This window comes from Sesamum indicum, linkage group LG4, assembly GCF_000512975.1.
Source record: "Sesamum indicum cultivar Zhongzhi No. 13 linkage group LG4, S_indicum_v1.0, whole genome shotgun sequence".
Classification (NCBI taxonomy): domain Eukaryota; kingdom Viridiplantae; phylum Streptophyta; class Magnoliopsida; order Lamiales; family Pedaliaceae; genus Sesamum; species Sesamum indicum.
In genome coordinates, this window is record NC_026148.1 from 501,052 (window position 1) to 522,997 (window position 21,946).

Below are 21,946 nucleotides of genomic sequence, written 5' to 3' on the forward strand. Positions count from 1 at the left end.
CGGAAATTTTAGATTTCCATGTAGGAACCACATTAGCCATGTCATCCAACAGAATGGGCAGCAATGAGTTCATCTACATCAGGATCCAAGCCACATCACTGTTTCACCTTAGTTTTCTTTTCCCCTTCCGTATCGCAGCAGTCCTAGCGGCAGCTGCATCACCACTTTCAGGAGAATCCTCAACTACGGCCTGTTCCTGCATAACCAAACCTCGGTTCCTGCACAATTTCCTTATAGGTGTTGTAGGTACTACTGCTTGATCTTCGGGCTCTGAATCTGGTTGAGCATTATGTGCTTCATTCACCTCAATTCTATGCGGCATTAGTTCCTCTCCAACCACAACAGAAGTCAACATTAACTGCAAGTTAACATTATCCAGGAATTCATAAGATGAATTACAGTTACAATGGTACAAATTTCTCAATGAAGGTGTATATAATTTTGATGCGCATAAACCCACAATATCATCATCCACAACCAAATAAAGGAAAGATCTTTTTATTTGTAACTCTGGTGCCCAGTGAATGACCACATCTAGGGAAATAAACATAGGACAGATGCATCTAACCATCATGAATGTGTGAAAGGAAGACCTATAAATAGAACTTCCAAGTTAAAATAAAATACCACAAACAACATAATTGATGGCTCGAGAAGATTGAATATATAGGTCAAGAGACATGTAACGTTCCAAAAACTTCCAACAGTGATAATAATGAGAGACACTTCAAGTGGCTAAAGGAAAACTTTCTGTATAACTCAAGTACCTTCCAGTCACTAAAGTCGAATCGGAATATGAAATGGGTGTAAGTGGCCTCCCCAGATAGAATTGCATTGGCACTAGGAGCATTCCTTGGGGCTGAGAGAGGTAGTGATTTAAGTTTAGAAGTTGAAAGGACCGTAGATAAGGGAAAAAGATTAGGAAATAAGATGGATCAACTACTTCACTTGCAAAGAGATACTTACAAACTAAATGACATCCAGATTCGTCTATGGATATCTCAGCACGACCATCTTTTATTAGAAAAGATAGAGCAAATAAATTTTCCACTGTCTGTGCAAATGATTTCCGATTTAATATTAGATTTTCAAGCTTGACCTTGCGGTTCCTCCTCAGAATATCAAACATAGTGGCCATATTCTTATCAGTGTCTGTCTTTTCCTGATTAGCAGTTTCATCAAGCTGCAACATGAAAACAAAAGGAAGAACGGTCAGTTTCAAAGATCAACACATCACATTTGGGGAAAAAATTCCACACATAGCAACAACATAGATTTCTGAAGCAGAACGGAAAAACTCTCATGTGATCCGATGGTTCAATATCACATTTTCTATTACTTTCCCTCCTATGAAGAGTACGTAAGCAATTAGAGAACTATCGGCAAGCATGTTTTATTGTAAAACTGTATGCATACTTTATCTCAAACACATGCTGTCATTATGAATATAAGGCCCTAGTCTGAATTACAAGGACAGTGCATCAGTTATTTCTGTTGAATGACTCAAGAACCAAAATTTAGCTCCACTTTCATTCGCCTAAGGATCAAACATGAATCACTACCAATTTTCCAAACATAGACAGAATTATTTTACCTCTTCTGGGCGGGCATTTTCTGTTGGCTTCACACGCTTTTTATGAACTACATTCTTACGCTGCTTGAGTTCAGTGTTCATAGGCCCAACCCTGACGGGCACAATGACGATAAATAAGTCTGATATCCTGTCAAATTTCAAGAGAGAGAGAAGAAGAAGAAAAATGAGGAAGGGTACAATTGATGATTACATCGTACAACAACCAGGAGAACTCCTGAAAACATGAGAGACCACTTGTCCAATGTCTTTCCAGCGTATCAAACTCCGAGCCTCATCTTGGCTACTGCTTGGTCCACCTAGTTGCCCAAAATCCCTAAGAAGACAACTCACAAAATCTGATGGGGTCACACCTTCATTGTTATATGCTTTGACAGAGGTCACCAATGTGTTTGTAATGTCAAACAGGGCTTCAGCATCTGCTACCTGTTCCCGAGGCTTTTGCACTGAATAATAAAGCAAAATCTAAGTCAAGACATGCACTGGAAATAGAGGAGAAAATTGTTGTTCAATCACTTAATAGGAAGAATGAAGACAGAACAATGTATGTCCAGTAAACCAACCACCAACCATTTCAGTACACTGAGATAAGTATATTTTCCTTTGCATAAATGTTATAAGGATAGATAACTAATGAGCAATCAAATTCAAATCCAGTTTCATGATTTTTTTTTGTTGTTGATGGCATTCATAGCACAAGTATGACAAACCATCTCTATGTGGGAACACCAGAACACCTTCACATACATCACATTCTTCACAATAAGACCACATTATTGAAAAAAAAAAGAGAACTGCCAACTCTACCTAGCTGATGCAAGCTATCCACTTCTTCAATCATTGATTTGAACTTATCTGAATCAACCTGTGATATATCATCTCTCTCATCTGCACCAAGGAAATAAATACATCATAAGAATATATCATTTATCTCTAGAAACAAAATTTATTGACATGACATATCCATTTATCATTTACTCATTGATGCAAAAATGCAAACTTCACAAGAGAAATTCCTTCCAAAATCTCATAATACATTCTAAAAACAGTAAAAGCAGCATGCCACGCTTACAAATAACAATATAGGTCATCATCGAATCAGTTGCAGGATGAATTATGAACCAGCCTACCAGCAGTGTGCAACTCAAGACATACTGCTAAAAGCTTGTTCAGTATTCATTTGTTATCTAATCAAACAAACTTGAATAAATTTCTCAGTTGTTGATTTCAGGAACTTCCCACAAGCCCACCTCCACATAATAGAAAACAATAAAACACATAGAGAAGTACCAATGAACACTAGCTTCACTCAACTACATTCATTAGGGAATAATGCAAAAAATTAAAATAATTAAAAACGAAGCTCAACATAAGAATCAAACGGAAGTGGAAAATTGCGTTAATGCATCACAACCCAATTCACTAACACTACACCACGGGCTGCGAAATAGAAAAACAAAATAAGAAGAGAGAAGTTCAAAGCTAAAGATTTACTGCTAAGGTAACAGCTATTACACAACCAAAATCCGAACAACCATGACATCGTTATCTTGACCAAAAACCGCAGAACTACAAATTCAAGAAAATCGAACTGTACCAAAACTTAAGAACTAAAACTAACTCAATTACCGGTAATCCGATTCTTAAATCTGAGGTATTTCGACCGAAGAACCCTGCGCTCGACAGCACTGTCCTCAACTCTGCTGCCATCTGTTGTACCTTGAGCTTCATTGATGTTCTGCGCACGGCTTCGAGAAACCCGACTGCTAGCGTTAATTATCTCCTTTTTTACCGTTCGAACCATCGCTTATCCTCCAATTACTCATACAATTAGGGCTAAAAATTCAGAAATTTTTTGAAATGGGTAAAAAGGAATCGTAGAAACAGAATCAAAACCCTAAGTTGATGCTAAAAGTTTTTCTACAAAGCAGGAGTAGAGCGACAGTGCAAAACAGAAAATTGAAGTGTGGGAGGGAGTTTAGAACGAGGAGGGTTTCTTTCTTTCTTCAGTGTTTGAAAGTTTCGAACGCGCTCTCTTCAGCTCTTACTTTCCTCTCTCCCAAACTATTTTGAACCTTTATTTGAATAATAATAAACAATGAGAAGTAAATCTACTTTGTATAATTAGAAATGGGCGGAGTGAGAAGTTTTGTTACTATTTAATGGGCCCAAGCCCACTTTTTCATGAGATACATCTCTATGTCTGCTGGTCCAATTTAGTGGCCCAAAGTGACCAATACATTCTCTTTCAAATAAATAGATCTCCCCGTTAGTTAAAATTCATCAAATTTATTAATATTATTAAAAAATTTGAAAAAAACTAATATTAACTTTAATTAACTTATTGCAGGTCAAACAAAATTTTCTGACGAACAACTACTATAAGGGCGAAGGTATACTTCATCGCATGGATTAGCATTTAAAGATGTATAAAAATATTTCAATAAAAAAAATGTATTTAACTCGCAATAAATCATTAATAATTAATGGAGAATAAATTTAATTTTCATTCAATTTTTTACTAATATCATAGATGAGGTGAATTTTAATTAACAAAAGAATTAATTTGTACACAAAAATAAATATTAGAAGTACCCAATACAATTTCTAAATTATTTATAATTTATGTATAATTATATGAAACCTAAAAAAAAATACGGTGTATTTATCCCTGTAATTTTACATTGGAATAGGCTTTTCTTCTTTTCAAGTCCTGGACCGTTTAGTAACACTCCCTTTTCAGGCATATCATCATAAAGTTTACCAATGCAATAAAAGTGGAAAAATCATAAACTGGAGATAAGGCCCCAGAACACCACAGCACATGAACGCATGGAAAGAACCTTGAAGCAGTCAAGTAAACAATGAGAGAGAGGGAGGGAGCGAGGGAGGGGAGAGAGAGAGAGAGAGAGAGAGAGAGAGAGAGAGAGAGAGAGAGAGACTTTGTGAATAGACTTTTCTTTTTGTTGAATAGTGCTGATTGTTTCAGGAATGTGCCTGCATCACATGGATTAATAAATAAAAACTTTGAGAAATATACCCCCAAAATTGCAAGCACATTGTTCCTTCCACCAACAAAAATTAAGCAGCACAAAGACCACTTGCAAGAATACTATGCTACACCCTACTTACTGACATCACATATCTCGCCTCTAGGATATCTACTTCCTATATCTGCTGCCACTATATGCATCAAATTTCGGCATTCACCTTTCAGCATTTGTAGACCATCGGGGAAATTTGAATCGCGGTTCAACCAAGCACATCCAAAGAAGCCATTCTTTCTGTTTGATTATTCCCCGAGAGTACAGCAATGACTCCTCAGCCTTGAGTAATGAATACCTTCATTGACTGGGAGCACCTCCTTCCTGAGATTAAGCCATTCCAAAAAACATGGCCACTCTCTGACCCGAAAACTGTGAGGTGACTTTTGGTTTTGCATTATCTTGCTTTACCCAATATCCGTAAATTCAGGCAATATTGAAAAATCATCTAGTCCAGACGTTAAATCTGGTCCGAAATGGAACGGGACGACTCTGGGAGTGTCCAGGAAAGTAACTTCACTACCCATGTCAAGGAAGCAATTACTGTCAAATTCAAGAATTCCAGCTTCTGGTAAGCAGGCGGAGAACTCATCAAACCTCATACTGGGAGGGTCAGCCGGAATAAGTGGCATAGGTTGGAAGACTTCACTAGTAGTTAGACAATGCAAATCAGTATGATCTTTACTTGTTTTTCTCAATTTCGACTTTGAAGGCTTTACCGAGTCGGGAACAGGGAGCTTGTGTTTCCCCAAATACGGCAATTGTGGTGTCCAAGACCTAGAATCTCCCATGGCAAAACCTTGTGATTCCCCACGATTATAGCTGTCGATGTGCGTCCCTGATGCGGTTCTGCAAATGAGAAGAAAAAATAATATTAAAAAGGTACTTGGAAGCAGGGTGACACCCAACTTGATATAACACTAACTGCAGTCACTTTTCTTAAAGCATAATGATCCCCTGCTCCTTTGAGTTCAAAAAAGTTTTGCACCATTAATCAAGTATAAAGGTTTTAGAGACTGGGAACGGAGAGCGGGAGGAACCAAATGACAAGACTTACAAAAGAAAACGCAAACCAAGTGTAAGCAAGACAATGATTTGTAGTGCAGAGGAGGGTAGAGAAAGAGAGAGGTTGATGGTAGAGAAAGAGAGAGGTTGATGTATAGAATACACCTATGCCCTCCGTCCATAGAAGACTGCACAATTTTGAAAATCTGGATATATAAGAGATCATACCTGAACTGCCTCTGGGCAGATTTGAAATGGCGGTCGTCTCCCGCATTCATCTTCAAAGATGGAGGGTCGGGGCCAAGAATTGAAACATTGATCACTGAGGGAAGGGATGAAGCTTCATTGCATTCTTCCTGAAGTTCAAGTGTTAAATCTAACCGCTCTCTCGCCACCAAAAGTTCGTCCTGGTTGAAGACGGGCAACGTCTCACCACTTTGACAACTGCTGTCACCACTCAATGCCGCAGCTATTAACTTCCCACACTGAAGCAAATTAGTAAATTCCATCTTTCCCGATAATTTCCCCATCGGAGTCTGATGGTTGATTGTAGAGCCAGATAACTTCTGAGAAGGATAAAATCCTTTTTGAGAAAATAGAGCTTTGTTCCTATGGGTGGAACGGGATTGATCCCTCCAGGCCGCAGAAAGCACCGCAAAGAAATGCTTTTGAAGAAGCAGTTCATGATCTGGTAGTTCAGAAGCAATGCCAAGCAACACCCGGATGTTATCCTAATCCATGAAACACAAAATAAGTAAATTGAAAGATGCGAGAATTGGAGCCTATCAATCAATCCACAACAATGACACACATAACCAAGATGAATATTAAGGAACAGGGAAGTCGAAGCAGAAGGATCAAGAATAATGTCTGGGGATTCTGAGAACTGCTCAAGACAGGTTAAGTCTGACACTTATAATGGCACATCAGTATGACAAGGCTATGTAATCTAGAGTATGTTCCCACAGAATGAAATCCAAATATGCAACAATTTATACACAGTCCGCTTCACAGAGCACCTGAAATAATAGTCTTTTGAAATTATTTGCAAAAATACAAACACCGACATAAAAACCATGTGCATATAACACAAAAATCATCCTCGAAGGAAATTATTTTCAGACAATATACCAGATCAAAGAATATCAAATTTCTCTATTGATTAGATCAGAGGAATCCCAATTTGCTGATAAACAAGATCCAAATCTCATTGGCGTTTTCCCATGAGAAAAATAAGGTTTTGCATTCCAGTTCTTCGCCCCTTCCTCTTAATTTCGCAGTCCACTTAAACTCCAGCTCTTATGTCTAAAAGACACATATCAGCAGTTGAGTTAAGGCAATCAAAAATCAACAGAGAAACCCTTGGGGAAAAGTCAGCACCATACTCTCTCTGTAAAATAAAGGCATTCTGCATGTTTGGAGAGCTGTAATTGTTTTTGCTTAAAACGCAAAACTAAATCTCTTTGGTCAAAAAACAAAGTCCCCTGGACCAGTAATGTGAATTTAGCACCACACTTTGCGTAACTTGCAGGAAAGTAGCTCCATCCTCTTTTGCAAAATGAATAAAGGAAATTGCAAGCACATGGCAAATTCTGAAACAGGACAGGCTGCATAATTTTAAATAAAGGAATGTACCTTGAAAGAAAAAGCAACTCGTGAAGTTTGTTCTTCTAATGGAAAAGCAAAATAAATAAATATGAGGCACAAAGAACTCCAAAGAATCAGCCACTTTGTGATCTAATACTACCAGAGTGTTAACTAGTGTTTGCTTAAACAAAAGCTTGAAACAAGCCCACCATGCTAAGTGCCTCAATCAGATTTGATTCAAGAGGTTCAGTAATCCAAATCAGTTCAGCCTAACCCAGAAGGGCACCACACTGTAATTCTTTTCTTTTTTTATTTTTTTTTTTTTTTGGACTCAGCAACTACAAAGAAAAAATAATCATTCCAAGCAAAAAAATACCTCAGTTACTCTAAGCAGAGACTTCCCAAAACCAATACCAACAGCCTTATCATTATTTGTAGCATCACTGGCAGAGAAAACATATCTTTGGATGAGTTCCCGAAATCTCTCAGAGCAATGAATAGGGTGACGAAATCTGCCCCGGTAAGATCCACCAGCAGTCATTCCATACAAGATTTCACTTGCCAAGTTCCAATTTGGGCCATACTCATGAACAACAGAACATAATACTGCATCTTCTTTTGGTGACCAAAGATCAGGAGATGGGAAAAAGTCCTTGGACCAAACATTTGCTTTCTTTTTTAGCTTTTCTGGTTTTATTGTGAAAACTCGTTTCAGAGGCATGATGGGAATAGAAAGTTTTCCTCGTGCCCTGCTCCTGTTTGTTTGCTTACATTCAAGATCAAGAACTCCATTATCACATATTTTCAAGTCCTTAAGTTCATTTTGGTGCTTGCTGGAATATTTGGGATACAGAAGCATGTCTCCTAGTTCAGAAGCCTTCAACTTCCTGGACTTCTTTCTGCTCTTCTGCTCTTCATCATCTGAAGCAGGTTTACGTTTCTTTTCCTGAGTTGAGCAAGGGGATAAAGGTTCTGGGGATGTGATCATTTCATCATCGATTAAGTCATCATCTATGGACATTGGTTCTATTGATGACTCTTCTTTCACAGAGATGGATTTAGAAACCAAAGCTCCTTTCTTCAAAGATTTGAACTTGGCCTTTTTGGTTTTCTTCTTCGACTTGGGTTTGGCAGCCACAGAAATATTGTTCCTGCTTAGAGAAAACAAACTGCGCTCAAATGAAAATGCAGCATGAGATGACTAGTGCAATAGCACATACCAGTTGCCATCATAAAAGCTCATTTTCATGCTAGCAAAACTATGCTATTTCAGTTGATAAAAATTAGGTTCAGGAGGGGAAAAGAATGTTGTCAGATCATCGTTTGATCCTCCAGAAGGCTGTCCACATTATGATCAAATAAAAAATCTATCGTGATTGTAAAGTCTTCTCAAAGTAACAACCAACCATTCTATCACTTAAACAGAATTAGTAGCCGAAGTGACAAGTATCAGTATTTTGGAGGGAGGTACTCATATATCACACAGTCGGATTTTATATAGCATGATTTAGCCAACCAGATAATCCAATATAAATGTAGCATTACCTAACAAACTAATACAACTGCACAAACCATGATACAGTTAAGAGTCGCTGAAAACCCACTCAGACCAGCCACAGATCACTCTTTTCAATTCCAAAAAAAAAATCAGATTATTTCAATGAAGAAGATAACTTTATTGGAGACGTGGATTTTATGACATTCTCACCTCGGAGAATCAGAATTTCCATTTTCCAAAGCTTCCTTTTCCTGGGCTTCACGTTCCAGGTCTTCCATCAACTACAAAAAGATAACATAAATTCAGCCAAAAATACTGATGTGCACATTTTGGGGGTGAAGAAAGCGAATACAACCAGATATACAATCCAACAATATGGTTGAATACTTGTTCCTTTCCAATCTAAAATAAACTTGACAATCATCACTTCATACCTGATGCTGAGCTAGTGCTTCAACTTGCTGTTTGTATACTTCAGTTGCAAAATCAGCATCCCAGCCTGTAATGTTAACAAAATAAAGAAATTATGAACTTTTTCTTATTTCCATGCCCGATCTTTTCAGAAATTTGACAAAACATTATAGTCCCACTTTATGACGCAGTTCAGACACCCCAAGAATAGAAAGAGAAAAAGGAGAAGGAGAAGAAGAAGAAGAAAGAAAGAAAGAAATGGAGAGAGTAAAGAACAAATAGAAATTTATTCAAAGAACACAAAACAGCTCATCTACAGTCCAGGAAACAGAGTCAAAATCCAGACTAGATTGGAAGGAGCTTATATAAAAGGCACAAAAACAAGATAATAAAGAGTGTAATACCCGAAGGAAATAAGTTTAGCTCATATTTTCATGCAAATGACAGTGTGTAACTGACCAGAAGTGTTCACTAGTATCAGCACATTCAGCTTAAAAGCCGTGACATTTGCAAGAGAAAATTAGAGAGGCCAAAGGAGTGAAGATGGAGGAAGTACATACTCTCATACACCAAAGGTACTTCATCATCATCAATTTCTGCTTCCATATCATCCTTTAACTTCTCAATGCGTTCCAGTTCCCATTCAGTTTCCTCAATCTCAGTATGGGATTCAATTGCAGCTTTGTCAATAATTGGATCCCATAACTCAAGAAAACGTATTGCATATCGATCAATTGGACGTAGTTGATTCTCAAAAGACAAGATTGCTTGTCCTGCTGCAGCTGCAGCAGCAGCCATTTGTTTGACATCAGCTAGCATGTCAACATCATCTTCTTTATAAGGGAAAGCAAGGGCCCCTTCCTCAACTGGATGACTTCCTCTCACCACATTGCCTTCATCTGATTTTGCATTCAGGGCAGTATGCTCAGCAGGACAATCGGGCTTCAGCTCCTCTTCATTGACAAACTCATCATCCTCCAACTTCCCAACACCTTCCTCTGTGAATTCTTGATTATCCACAGCCTCTTCTTCCTCAACTTTCTTCAACGCCATGTAGTCTGCCTCATCTTCAGCATTTTTTAAAGCAGCCTCCAAATCCACACTAGACAAGGCAGTGTCACCAGTATTGTTAGAAGTTTTCTCTGTCTGCACATCTTTTTGGGGAACTGTGCCCGAAAACAGTTCCATTGGATCCAGTTTCTTAAAGAATTCAGTGTTGTAACTTCCGCTCTGAATGACCAAATCATCAAGAGCACGCTTCTGATTAGCCTTTTTCAAAATATTTTCTTCAATGGTGCTCTCACTGATCAACCTATAGATGTGAACTTCACGTGTCTGGCCTATCCTGTGACACCTATCTTGCGCCTGTTGATCCATGGCTGGATTCCAGTCACTATCATAAAAGATTACAGTATCCGCCCCAACTAGGTTGATGCCAACACCTCCACTGCGTGTCGACAAAATAAAAAGAAAAATTTTTGGGTTTGTATTAAACCGCTGCATAAGTGTTTGCCTCTCCTCAGGCTGAGTAGAACCATCTAGCCGCATGTAAGTGTAACCATACAAATTGATGAATGCTTCCAAAATATCAAGCATCTTTGTCATTTGGGTGAATATCAGTGCTCTGTGACCCTCTGATTTCAGCCGCCTCAGCAAAACTGCTAGCTCTTGCAGCTTACCACAGTCAAACTGAATAAGTCTCCTATCTGGAAAGTACACTTGCCTTCGGACAATAGCAGGCCGGAATGGAGTAAGTAGAGGGAAAAAAGCTTGAGACCATCTGTCTTTACATGTGTCTTGAACAAATACAGGTGATCTGCCCTTACTACACCAGCACACTGGAGGAGGGACACGTGCAGCAGGTATTGCAAACATGAAACTTTCAACCTGATCAACCATCTTTCTGAATCTTTCAACAGGTGACAGAACTATGTCAGCAAGCTTGGATGAGTACAGATAACACAAAGGATTCTGTTTCTGACAATGAATATCGTGGACAGGATGTTTGACACAGACAAGCTCACGTAGACCAGTGGCATACATGGGTTTTCTCTTGCACCTCAAAGAATTCCACCATGCAACAGCTGCTGCTCGCTCCTTAGCTTCTCTTAATCTATCCTCCAATAGTGCCTTTTGGATATCTTCAAAGATATTCGTTGAATGCATCTTTTTCTTATGTTTGATCCCAAGCCAATTCTCCTCCAAATTAGCCAGGGTTACACGCTGCACAATTGAGCTTGAAGGGGTAGCAATAGCTTGAATTTCTTCACTCTCCCAAGATGTCATGGAGAAATCTAGATGTGTGAACACAAACCCCAAGCCACAAAGGTCAACAGTTGAAAATGGTCCAGATGCAAGCATTGAACATACAGAAGAACTCAATTGCATGTCAATACCGCTCATATCAAACGAACTAACAATTGGACGACCTTCAAATAAATCAGGATGATTGCAGACTTTACGAAGTTGCATAATAACACTAATCATTCCAAAAAAATTAGCACTAGCTAGAGTAGCTTGCGTCTCAGAGCTAGCAATGAAGTCCTCATATAAGTTACGCTGCCTCCTAGATAGCCTACAATAGATAACATGTTCATGTTTCATTGGAAGCTGCTTCTCAACATCCCTTTTCAGTCGACGAAGTATGAAAGGACGGAGAACATTATGCAGCCGATCAACTACTTCTTTGTTTACTTTCTCTTGTCCCTCAACCATCCCAGATATAGGATTACTGAACCAATCCTTAAATTCTTGGTGAGATTGAAATATATGCGGCATCAAGAAATGCATTAAAGACCAGAGTTCCATAAGGTCATTCTGCAGTGGTGTACCAGTTAGAAGAATACGCCTTTTGGAGTTAAAATTAAGTAGTGTTTGCCATCTTTGTGACTTCCAGTTCTTTATCAGGTGGGCTTCATCCAGAATCAGGTACTTCCACTTCTTCCGCTTGAAAACTTTCGAGTCCTGGATGACAAGCCTATAAGTCGTTATGCAAACATGAAATGAATTAGGTTTCAACCATCCTTGCCTCTTAATTCTCCGCTCTTTTGCACTTCCAAAGTAGGTCAATATTTTGAAAGCAGGACACCATTTAAGAAACTCAGTCTCCCAATTGAGCATGACACTAGTTGGAACAACAATAAGATGTGGACCCCATATTCCCTTTTCACAAGCTAGATGAGCAAGCAGAGAAATTGTCATGATTGTCTTTCCCAACCCCATTTCATCAGCAAGGATTCCATTAAGTCTCTTCTCATACATGGTCACAAGCCAATCCAAGCCAATATGTTGATACTCACGCAGAGGATACTTGAGAAGAAAAGGAAACTTCGTTCGAACTTTCGTTGTTGAGAATGTGTTACCAGTAGGTTGCGCTGACCTGGCTGCAGCCGCTGCATCAGCAATTATATCATCATTCTGGGTATCTTCTCCAGATTTTCCCGAACATTCAGCTTCATCTTCTTCTGGATAGGGGCGTATATCCATCTGGAATCCATTAGATTCACCATCAGGCCGCTTAAGTTCAGAGTTTCCCTGTTCTGAAGAACCCAAGAAGGCCTCAGAACCAGAAGCAGACAAGGACTCGGAGCCATCTTCCACTCCTTCATCATCATCACAGTTCTGATTGGTAGCAGGAGCATCAGTATCTAATTTGCAGTCGATAAAAACAAAAGGAAGTACTCTTTAACATACCTCTTTATACCTTGCAATCAGTTCCTCTATGGGAACTTCACTTTCCTTCTGCAGAAGTGCAATCTGGAAAAGCTTATGATTATCATCTAAATCAAAATCAATATCATGTTGCACATGCATGTGCAAATTTACTTGCTTAAACCAAAGGAGGAAATTGAAATTAAAGCTAGTAACCAGTGTTTAAAAATGAAATTGAAATTAAAGATAGTATCGAGCATTCAAAAACTCAGGAGAACAATAGTTACTAACACGTGATCTTACCTCATCCACGGTATTGTTTGACTCTGCATTAGCTAATTCTTCCTCCTCTAAAAGGGTTGTCTCATCATCCTGGACACCAACCACAGGTGTCAATAAAGCCATATCCATTTTCAAAGATACAATCAACAAGTTGGATCAATGAATCCATGATGCATCCTACTCTTTTAAGCAATAGGACCAAGTACTCATTGGGAAGTGAATGCAAATATTGTACTTGCAGCTATTGGAGGGAGAGGTAACAAATTACTAAATCCGTTTCCACTTTATCTGAAGGTGAAGAATAGAGTTATTGAAATCAAAAGTTGTTTACAGGAGTGCAATGCCACAGAAAAGAAATTCCGCATACCTTCATTAAAGAAAAGAAAGTGCTTGACCATACAAAAAGAACTCACCATGTCATATTCCTTTTCTTCTCCAGCTGAAAGTACAAAATCATCATCTTCCTGTAAAAAGCGAAGCAATATCTCATGAATATGCATCATAATCCAAGTATCACTAATTCATATAATAGAGAGAACAGCGAAAAAAGGTTAAAAACTTAAAAGTAATCTTAATATGACAATTTTGACCAGAAAAACAACTCTAAAGTTTTAGGATTAAGTAAAACTGTTGATCAAGATAAATAGAATTTAACTGGATAGCAAACGAGCATAAAAGGACAACACCTACCATCAGAAACCAAAAGGTCAAACCATTTGCTGTGAACTTGATAAGTAGGTCGATGTATGAACAACATTAATAAAAGAGATACAAAAATGTGGCTTCTTATTTTTGTATTTCAGACAGATTTCTTACTTGATCATCATTTGACTCATGCAACATCGGTGTCTTCTCTGATTCTAGAAGTCTGTTCAGAGAATCTCTCCGTTTGTATTTTTCAACCACAGGACCATGGTTTTCTGACACAGATAAAATGCCATTACTTTCAGCCTGCATAAACCAAACAGAGAATATTAAGTTGAGTATTAGACATTCTTTACAACCGGCGACAGTGTACATAAACACATACAACTTACACAACGACGACCAGGTTTTGCAGGCAAACTCACTTGTATCTCAGTGGCATATCCAACATCATCTTCTTTCCCTGAATACAGTTGAACAAAAAAGTCAGAAGGAATTAACGAGTAAGGAATATATATATTGCAAACTGCTATGCTAATACAATTACCATTATATTCGTTCAGCTTAGTTGCTTCCGAGATGTTATCATCCTTGTTTGGACTATTTTCTCCCTCAACTGAGAAACAATAACATTAGTTAATAGTATTCTGATAAATAACCACTGTACGTAGACAAGAAATCAATAATATTACAGAACTAAACTTCAGCCGACTTGCCAAATTACTGCTACTCTTTTTGGTTTAACTTTACTACTGATGCAAAGACTACATACTTTGTGCATGGACAATGACTTATTGGAGTGTCCTGACAGGAAATAGATAACAGCTACATTGACAACTATGTTTGCATTGCAATGTTTGAAATGTTCATGGCATCCTCTTCACCAGCAAATGTAAAGATGCTGCTCTAACAGTTAGCTTCTGCTAGCACTAGTAGGCCTCTCAAGTAATTAATGATACTCATGCAGTAGTTCAATTAATCTCAAAAAAGTACTATGCACTTAGATGTGCATCAAGAGGGTGCTACCGTTTCAAAGCCAAAAGAGTTCAATTCAATTGGCATTGTAGAAGGATTTAGGATAACTTCACCGAATGACAATTTGTGTGAAATATTGATATAAAATGGGGTGTAACCAATGAGGTACCTTCCTGTGCAGCATAGCGTTTGAGTATCTCCTCAAGAGGTAAATCAATTTCACTTTGTAATGCTGCCAGTTCTTCTTCCCTCTCTTCTTTAGTGATGAGGGCCTCATCTTCCTCAATAGTACGCTCATCATCTTCCTAAAGTCAACGGAGGGAGATGCTGTATAAGTACAGATAAATTTCTAAAGAAGCATACAATTTCCTCAGTATCATAACTTTGTTGTAAGAAAACAGAATATAGCATGCTATTGGGGATGAACTCAGACACAAACTCTACGCTCAATGAGCATACAACATAAATAGCACATTTTACAAGCAACACAGTAGCTTAGCGGTGGCACAAATTCAGGTTACCATTATTGACCCTGCAAGAAAAATCCTTGACAGGTGGAGACACACAATTATCAGTGAAAACTGGCCCAACTTTATCTAAGTCTGAAAGCCTAGGCATCTTGCCAGTAACAGTTTCCATGACAAGAAGGGATTGGAAGGGAGAAGTGCTACTACCCAGTCAAAAGTACAATTAGCCAACAGAGCGGCTATAGAAATCAATTGGTAGTTTAATTCTGGAAAAATAAGTGCATGTAGAGACTGCCACAATTTTTCATGGACCTATACCTTCCACAGTACTACAGAATCTAGTACTGGAAGCATGCGCATATTAAGAAAGCTAATTACAGCTAGGAACTTAAAACTTACCGATTCATCTCCAGGCTGCAAATCATAGTCTTCATCTTGCACACAGACCTTTGACTGGGACCCTAGCATTATCAGTTTAATTAAGAACCAGTCAAATGTACAAGAATAGCACAATAAACCAAATATGCAAAATTAACCACTTACCAGTATCTGATTCGGATGCCTTTTTATCGCTTTCGTCACCTCCTTTCTGATGAATAATGGGCTGCTCTTGGATAGTGCACAAGTTTGATGATTTGCAAAGAGTGGGTGAATTCACAAGGTTCTCGGCCAGCATTGACGAGTACCTGAAAGAAGAGATTTGGCGGTATCAATGTTTCACATATATATGGAGGCGAATACAAACTTCTTTCCAAAAGAGAAACAAAAAATAACATGAATCTGCTCGTTTCAGCTTATGCAGTTAGCAGAACCTCATCCAGTTTCATTATAACTTCACCCGGCAGATAGCCAAGCTGTTATCACGAGAATATGCTACCTTTCAGTTTGCCCAAGAAGGAACTCAAGCTGCTTATCAAGTGCTTTCTTCTTCTTCTCATCAAGTTCTAACTGATGCTTGTACAAAACCTGCATCAACCATGATCATGGGTACCTTAGTCACAAGAAGTGGTGATGATAGTAACATTATAAAGCCATTTCAAAATGACTTGCCAGCTTCTCTATTTTTGTCCAGAATTTCTTCACATCCTTGGAAATATTGAGTGCCAGTTTTCTTAATTTCTGCTCCTCTTCCTGATCAAATTTGTAAATAAGCATAAACAAACTAGCAGAATGTTCCAATAAAAATATATTAATAACATAGGCCCAAAATGAAAAACTGATCTGATGGTTTTTTTAAAGCACTCAGTAACTATGCATATATAGAATAAATAAGGAAAAAAAAATACTGCACCTTTACTCTCTTCTCCCCTCTTGTGGCCTGATCCAGCATGCCCTTGCTGGCTCTTATTGCAACTTTCTTTGCCTGAGCCAGTTTCCATTTCCTCTCTGACTCAAAGTCCTAAAGTACATAAAACCATTTAACAGTGCAAAGCTCAGAAAGTTCAAAACCATGAAATAAATGAAGCATGGTGTTGAAAGAAATATGCTTTCTTACCTTTGACAACCAAACCATCTCTTCCAAAACATGGTCCCAATGTGTTTTAGGACGCCGAGGTTCTTTCGGAGCTTCGAGTGCCTATAATTCAAAGAACAAATGGCAGCAAAAGTAATGAAATAACATTGCAGAAAATCATAATCACATTCTAAACTCAAATTGTGGTATGAGGACATTCAGTTGCTATACACTTCAACTTTTCCTCTCAACCAACTGCTAGTTGATCCAAGAAAGTGAATTCATATCTCCTTGCATCTATCAGAGAATCCCAACTAATAGTGCTCAGATGCGTGAAAATTGGCACCAGATACGAGTTTAAAACAATCATGTTTATAGCTGTATTTGATGTTAGAGTCTTTGTAGGTCTCGTTAGGAAGAAAAATCCTATACATGGGTAATATAGGGTTTCCAATCAATTGAACTTCTGCAATTCACATCTCTCTTCATTTGAAAGCTATTATCCAGAAATGCTTGGACTCTGAAACTACAGAAAGTTAACAATAATTCAGAAGAACACATGACACAAACATCCTGACCTTCTGTCTTCTAGCCCGCGATTCATGGTCAAGTTTAGACCTTGGACCCTTGGAGGCCATGACTGTTCCAAGATGCCTATCTCATAGTTAAAGCTACAAAAAAAACAAAAAAAAGGCAACAAGAAGTTGCAAATGTGAATAAGCCAACTGCATATTGACATCCAAAAACAGTCAGCCATAGTCCAAATCAATCCGAACTGATCTTGAATAAGACAGTTGCAACAGATAAAATATAAAAGGAAACCAAAAAAAATTGTCATAGGTTTAGCGTGTACAATGATAAGTCTAAATAGGAAATGCAGAAGGAAAACTTAAAACAAATTACAGGTAAAATTTACTCAAATCCCTATCTTGTCTAACATGCAAAGATTCAACAACGTCAATGATCAGTTTGCCTTTGAGGCAATCAATGATTGAGTGCATAGCTTAGCAAACTGGTGATCAAGCACAAGAGCAACAATCTATAATAAATCTACATGGGCAAGAAGCAAAGCTCAAAGAACAAATTAGGACGTTAAGAACAACAAGGAAGGGAATAATAAATCATAAAGGATTATATAGGTAGATCAAGCAACTCACAGAGTTACTAGTAACTACTAGGATTCCACAAAAGGAGGTATAAGGTCATCGTTCAACCACAAACATGAATTATGCGGCCTCACTCCATACAAATAAATAGAAGCTAAGTTTTCAACCCTTCCTAGACCAATATGCAGAAGTGTGAACGATTTGCTAAAACAATCCATCATTAAGAAACAAAAGTACTATTAGCATCTCTAATGGTCAAACTTTAGAAACTCCCATGGATAAACACACATATATAGATAACAGGGCACCCTAGGCACGAGAAGAACAAAGAGAATTTCGCAGCATTTTTTCCTGTATAGTGGCCATAATTTGATCGAAGAATGAACAGAATTTGAATATGAGAATGCAACTGCAGTCCAAACTAACATGATCACACACGTTAACAGTAACTTTGAGCTATAAGTAGCATTCAAACAAAAATGTAAATTATGAAAGCGAAGCAAACTCTAACATCATCCTAAAGCCTTCATTCCATTGACCCAGCACAAAAGCCTCTATTTTCAGCTTTGAACAGAAACTGTTCCATTTCTTGTATGAGGTCAATCACTGAAAGACCGTCAATCACCTCAAGAAGGATCTAATGGTAGCATTCACATAAATTCAATGAACCACTGTGCCATTCTCAAACCATTCCGTTAATTATTTATATCAACCCTATATGAGATAAATTCCACTTGCAGAAGACCGAAGTACCTAACTCACTAGTTCAGTCAGCCACAAGCAGGAATATAAATTTGAAAATTGCCCTTCACTGTTTTCTGAATTGTCATACTCAAAACTCTTATGTAGATCTAATACTTCTACAAGAAAATGCAATCAAGCCTAACAAATATAAGTACTTATGCATTCCATAGCCACAATGTCAACAGTAGCTTCTAACATGTAAGTTTAGTCCTTTTAGCAATCTCAATGAGCACTCACCATCCAAAGGCTATATGCACAGCCAATTATCAGATAACAAGTCCCCGGATAAAGAACAACTTTCACAAATATGTTGTGCTAAGCTCCATGGAATACTCTCTGAGCCGCAATTCTTTTTTTACAACCAATAATGGCTTTTGTTCTCTCAGGAAGAGCATTACTACCTTGCAAGAAACATAAAGCAACTAATCAACTGCTCCATACAATTCAGTTTCCACTTCATTCACACCAAAGTTATCTGAAATTAGTTGCAAGGCACACATTATTTGAATCAGATATTCCTCCAGACTAAATGATTGCTTATCTATACCTCTCTCTTCTGCCCTGCAATAATCCCTTCTTGTCTAATATCTGTCCTTCATTGTTTAGTTGTAAAAGTGCAGCCAGGTACAGAGACTCGACTTAAGCTTTCTCCCATTTGATCCCCATACAACTGTTGGTTTCCATTTAGCCTGGCATTTCTCCACCAGAGGAAAATGTACAAATCCCAGAATTAGTGTATGATGAGTACTCTAATCTTGTCATGACTCATGCAAGCCTATACGTTACAATTATTCCTCTAGTGCATGCCTTTGGCATCCAATCCTTGAACAAAAATGAAGATAAGTGCATCACATAATTTCTTGGCAGAAACTCAGTATTTTCACAACCTTTTGTAACAGGAATGAACTAAATGAACAATGTACAAGTAAACATTGGACTTATCATCAAAATGAGGTCCATAAATTACAGAATTCCACCCCATTGGAAAATGAAATAACCAATCACAACTCACAAGGCACTTCAATTTAATAGCAAGAACCGTCAAATATCTTTATGTTCTCATTCCAGCTTAATAGAACTCAAAACAACCCATAAGCCAAAAAAAAACAAAGTTACAACATGCATGCAGACATTTTCTTCACAAAATATAAACTTCTTAACTGTAAATCAAGAAACATTACACTCAATAAACTTGCAAATACACCAAAATAATTAAAAAAAAAGGTAAAAAGCGCAATAACTATGACCAAACTCTATGAGCTCACATGTGTCATCGAAACTGGAGCAGACTTTCCACCTCTAATCAAAAAGCAAAACCAAAAAATACACCTATATCCACAGATACAAGTCCACAACCAAAAAAAGAAAGAAAACAGAAACTCACCAACATAAACCTCCTTTACACTCAAGGCAACAAAAAAGTACCACAACAGACGACTCCGGCGTCTACTGCAGAAACAAAAAACAACTCCGGCGTACAGACAGGGTGAAAGATCCAGACAGCGAAGAAACAGAGAGAAAAAGACTCGCCGGGGGTGTTTTAGGGTTTTCTTCGACAAAACGTGAAAGTGTTCGGGTTTAAGCACCGGTGGGTTCCGACGAGCCTCAGATCCGGAAAAAATACGTATACGACGCTGTATATATCGATTTCTCTGTGTGTAAATATATATATCCGGTGAAAATTATTATATTAAAATAGAAGAAAATGGATTTTGAGGGGTTTTTTTAAATTAAAATTGAGAATTTTTTAGGAAAAAATAAAAGAAAAAAATAAGGAAAACGAGGCAATGACTTGAAGGGGGTGTATGGAGACTTCAGTATTACTGCGGTGATGATATGGAGGGTGGAGGGCGGTAGGTTTAATAGTGCGTGGGTGATGGATGGTGTGGATGGCTCAGATTAGTTTGTTCCGTGGGCGTGATTGAGGGGGAATGGTTGCGTGTTGGCTTCGGGCAAGGGCGTGAGCGTATGCAACAATATTTCCAATGACCATATAATAAAAAATAAATAAAAAGACGGGCAGAAAAATGTATTATTTACTATATATATGTATCCTTTTTAAAAATTAAATCGTAATGTGATCTTGCTTTATTAATAATATTCATGATTAAAACTCTTTATTTTTGAAAAAAAAAATAAAAATGAATTCAAAACACATGTAAATATGAATATATGTGTGTTTTTATAATAATTTTTGTTCATTATTTAATTGTTACAATTAATTTATACATTTGATTGAAACTTATTGGTATACTGACTTAGATTTTTTATGTTTTGTGTACTGGATAATATACTCTACCACTTATATGAAAAAGTTACAGAATAGTTGTCAGGTAATTTATTAGACTGAAGTACTTAAATTTGTTTTATAAGATCCTATTAGTACATATGTTCTATAAAAAAATATATAATTAATCTTATAAGATGCTAATTTTTATTTGAAAAAAAAATTATTGAAATATTCAGATAACCTAAGATTATTAGACGTATAATATTTTATTTTTAATCAATTAAAAAGGAGGAATATGGTAAATTATAACGAACTTTTATGAGATTTATCATAATTATAATTACTCCTTCATTGTTCAAAAATTATAAATGCTCCCCCCTCTCTCTAAAAAATAACAATAGTTAAATAAATAATCCCTTGTAATAGCCTATACTAGGGAGTATTCGTTAAATGTTCATTAATTTCATGGGATATTTATAAATTTTTAAATAATAATAAGGCATTTATAATTATGACAATTTCAGGAGTCATGTGGTATTTTACCTAAAAAAAAAAAACTAATTCGAGTTACTTACTCTTTTTAAAAGGATTTACTTAACGTCATTTTCTTTAATGGATAAATTGCATAAACTCCCCCTGTATTTTATAAATTTAGTTAAAAAAAACCCTATTTATTAAAAATATAAGCCAAAAACTCTATGTGTTTTAGAAAATGATGCACACTCTTCCCTTCTGTTATTTACCTTCGACAACGTTAAATTTTTACATGGTTTGCCCATTATACTGTTTTTTTATCAGCCACTGATCTTCAAAAATTACAAGTGGACAGTCTAGATTTTAAATCATCTTTAAAATATATGTTATATATATACATATATCATATATATAATATATATGTATATACTATACATAAAACTAATAGTCGGTGTTGGCGCCAATAAGGGTGGGCGTCAGGTCAGGTTCGTCGAGTTCGGGTTTTTCAGGTCGGGTACCTAACATGTTGGATAGTGATAAAAAGAACCCGAACTCTACTAAATCGGATACTCGACTAATGGGGCACCCGTCGGGTTCGAATAGTACCTACCAATATTGCAATTTACTGTGTGAAAGAGGTGGATAGAAGTAAACATCCATGAAAGTTCAATACCCAAATGAAAGTCATTTACTAAAGTAAATCCATGTAACTAAATGTAATTTATGGATACAAATACTGAATGCTTTACATAAATACCCAAAAAATGGAGTTCAATCACATCC

General features: G+C 37.2%; 2 protein-coding genes across 7 annotated transcripts in view; both read right to left on the minus strand.

Moving 5' to 3' along the window:
* LOC105159691 (non-structural maintenance of chromosomes element 4 homolog A) overlaps positions 1–3,660 on the minus strand; it is a gene marked incomplete in the record, with an annotated part of 3,916 nt that extends 256 nt beyond the window's left edge. The window contains 7 exon segments of the mRNA XM_011076850.2: positions 1–358; positions 768–859; positions 967–1,183; positions 1,595–1,685; positions 1,785–2,037; positions 2,399–2,479; positions 3,221–3,660. Coding sequence (XP_011075152.1) covers positions 104–358; positions 768–859; positions 967–1,183; positions 1,595–1,685; positions 1,785–2,037; positions 2,399–2,479; positions 3,221–3,395 — 1,164 coding nt within the window.
* LOC105159692 (protein PHOTOPERIOD-INDEPENDENT EARLY FLOWERING 1) lies at positions 4,538–20,379 on the minus strand. 6 transcript variants are annotated; one of them, XM_011076856.2, is made up of 23 exons: positions 19,844–20,379; positions 19,007–19,148; positions 18,697–18,856; positions 17,188–17,280; positions 16,652–16,732; positions 16,448–16,555; positions 16,207–16,287; positions 16,034–16,122; positions 15,700–15,842; positions 15,556–15,617; positions 14,859–14,994; positions 14,262–14,330; positions 14,140–14,177; positions 13,886–14,020; positions 13,483–13,533; positions 13,091–13,159; positions 12,830–12,892; positions 9,697–12,757; positions 9,160–9,224; positions 8,936–9,006; positions 7,604–8,378; positions 5,869–6,371; positions 4,538–5,484 (listed from the first exon to the last, which is right to left on the minus strand). In XM_011076856.2, exons 4-23 carry the CDS (start codon positions 17,245–17,247, stop codon positions 5,043–5,045), a joined length of 6,102 nt encoding a protein of 2,033 aa, XP_011075158.1. In that variant the 5' UTR covers positions 17,248–17,280; positions 18,697–18,856; positions 19,007–19,148; positions 19,844–20,379; the 3' UTR covers positions 4,538–5,042. The 6 variants fall into 6 exon arrangements, with proteins under 6 accessions (XP_011075158.1, XP_011075153.1, XP_011075154.1 ...); XM_011076851.2 differs by having other exon boundaries at positions 14,107–14,177; XM_011076852.2 differs by having other exon boundaries at positions 14,107–14,177; positions 18,697–18,860.

Coding starts and splice junctions, on each gene's coding strand:
- LOC105159692 (XM_011076855.2), bottom strand. CDS start 17,247: ATGGCCTCCAAGGGTCCAAGGTCTAAACTTGACCATGAATCGCGGGCT. Junction 13,534..13,885: donor ATGAGTCAAATGATGATCAA/GTAAGAAATCTG, acceptor CGCTTTTTACAG/GAAGATGATGATTTTGTACT. Junction 5,485..5,868: donor TCTGCCCAGAGGCAGTTCAG/GTATGATCTCTT, acceptor TCTCATTTGCAG/AACCGCATCAGGGACGCACA.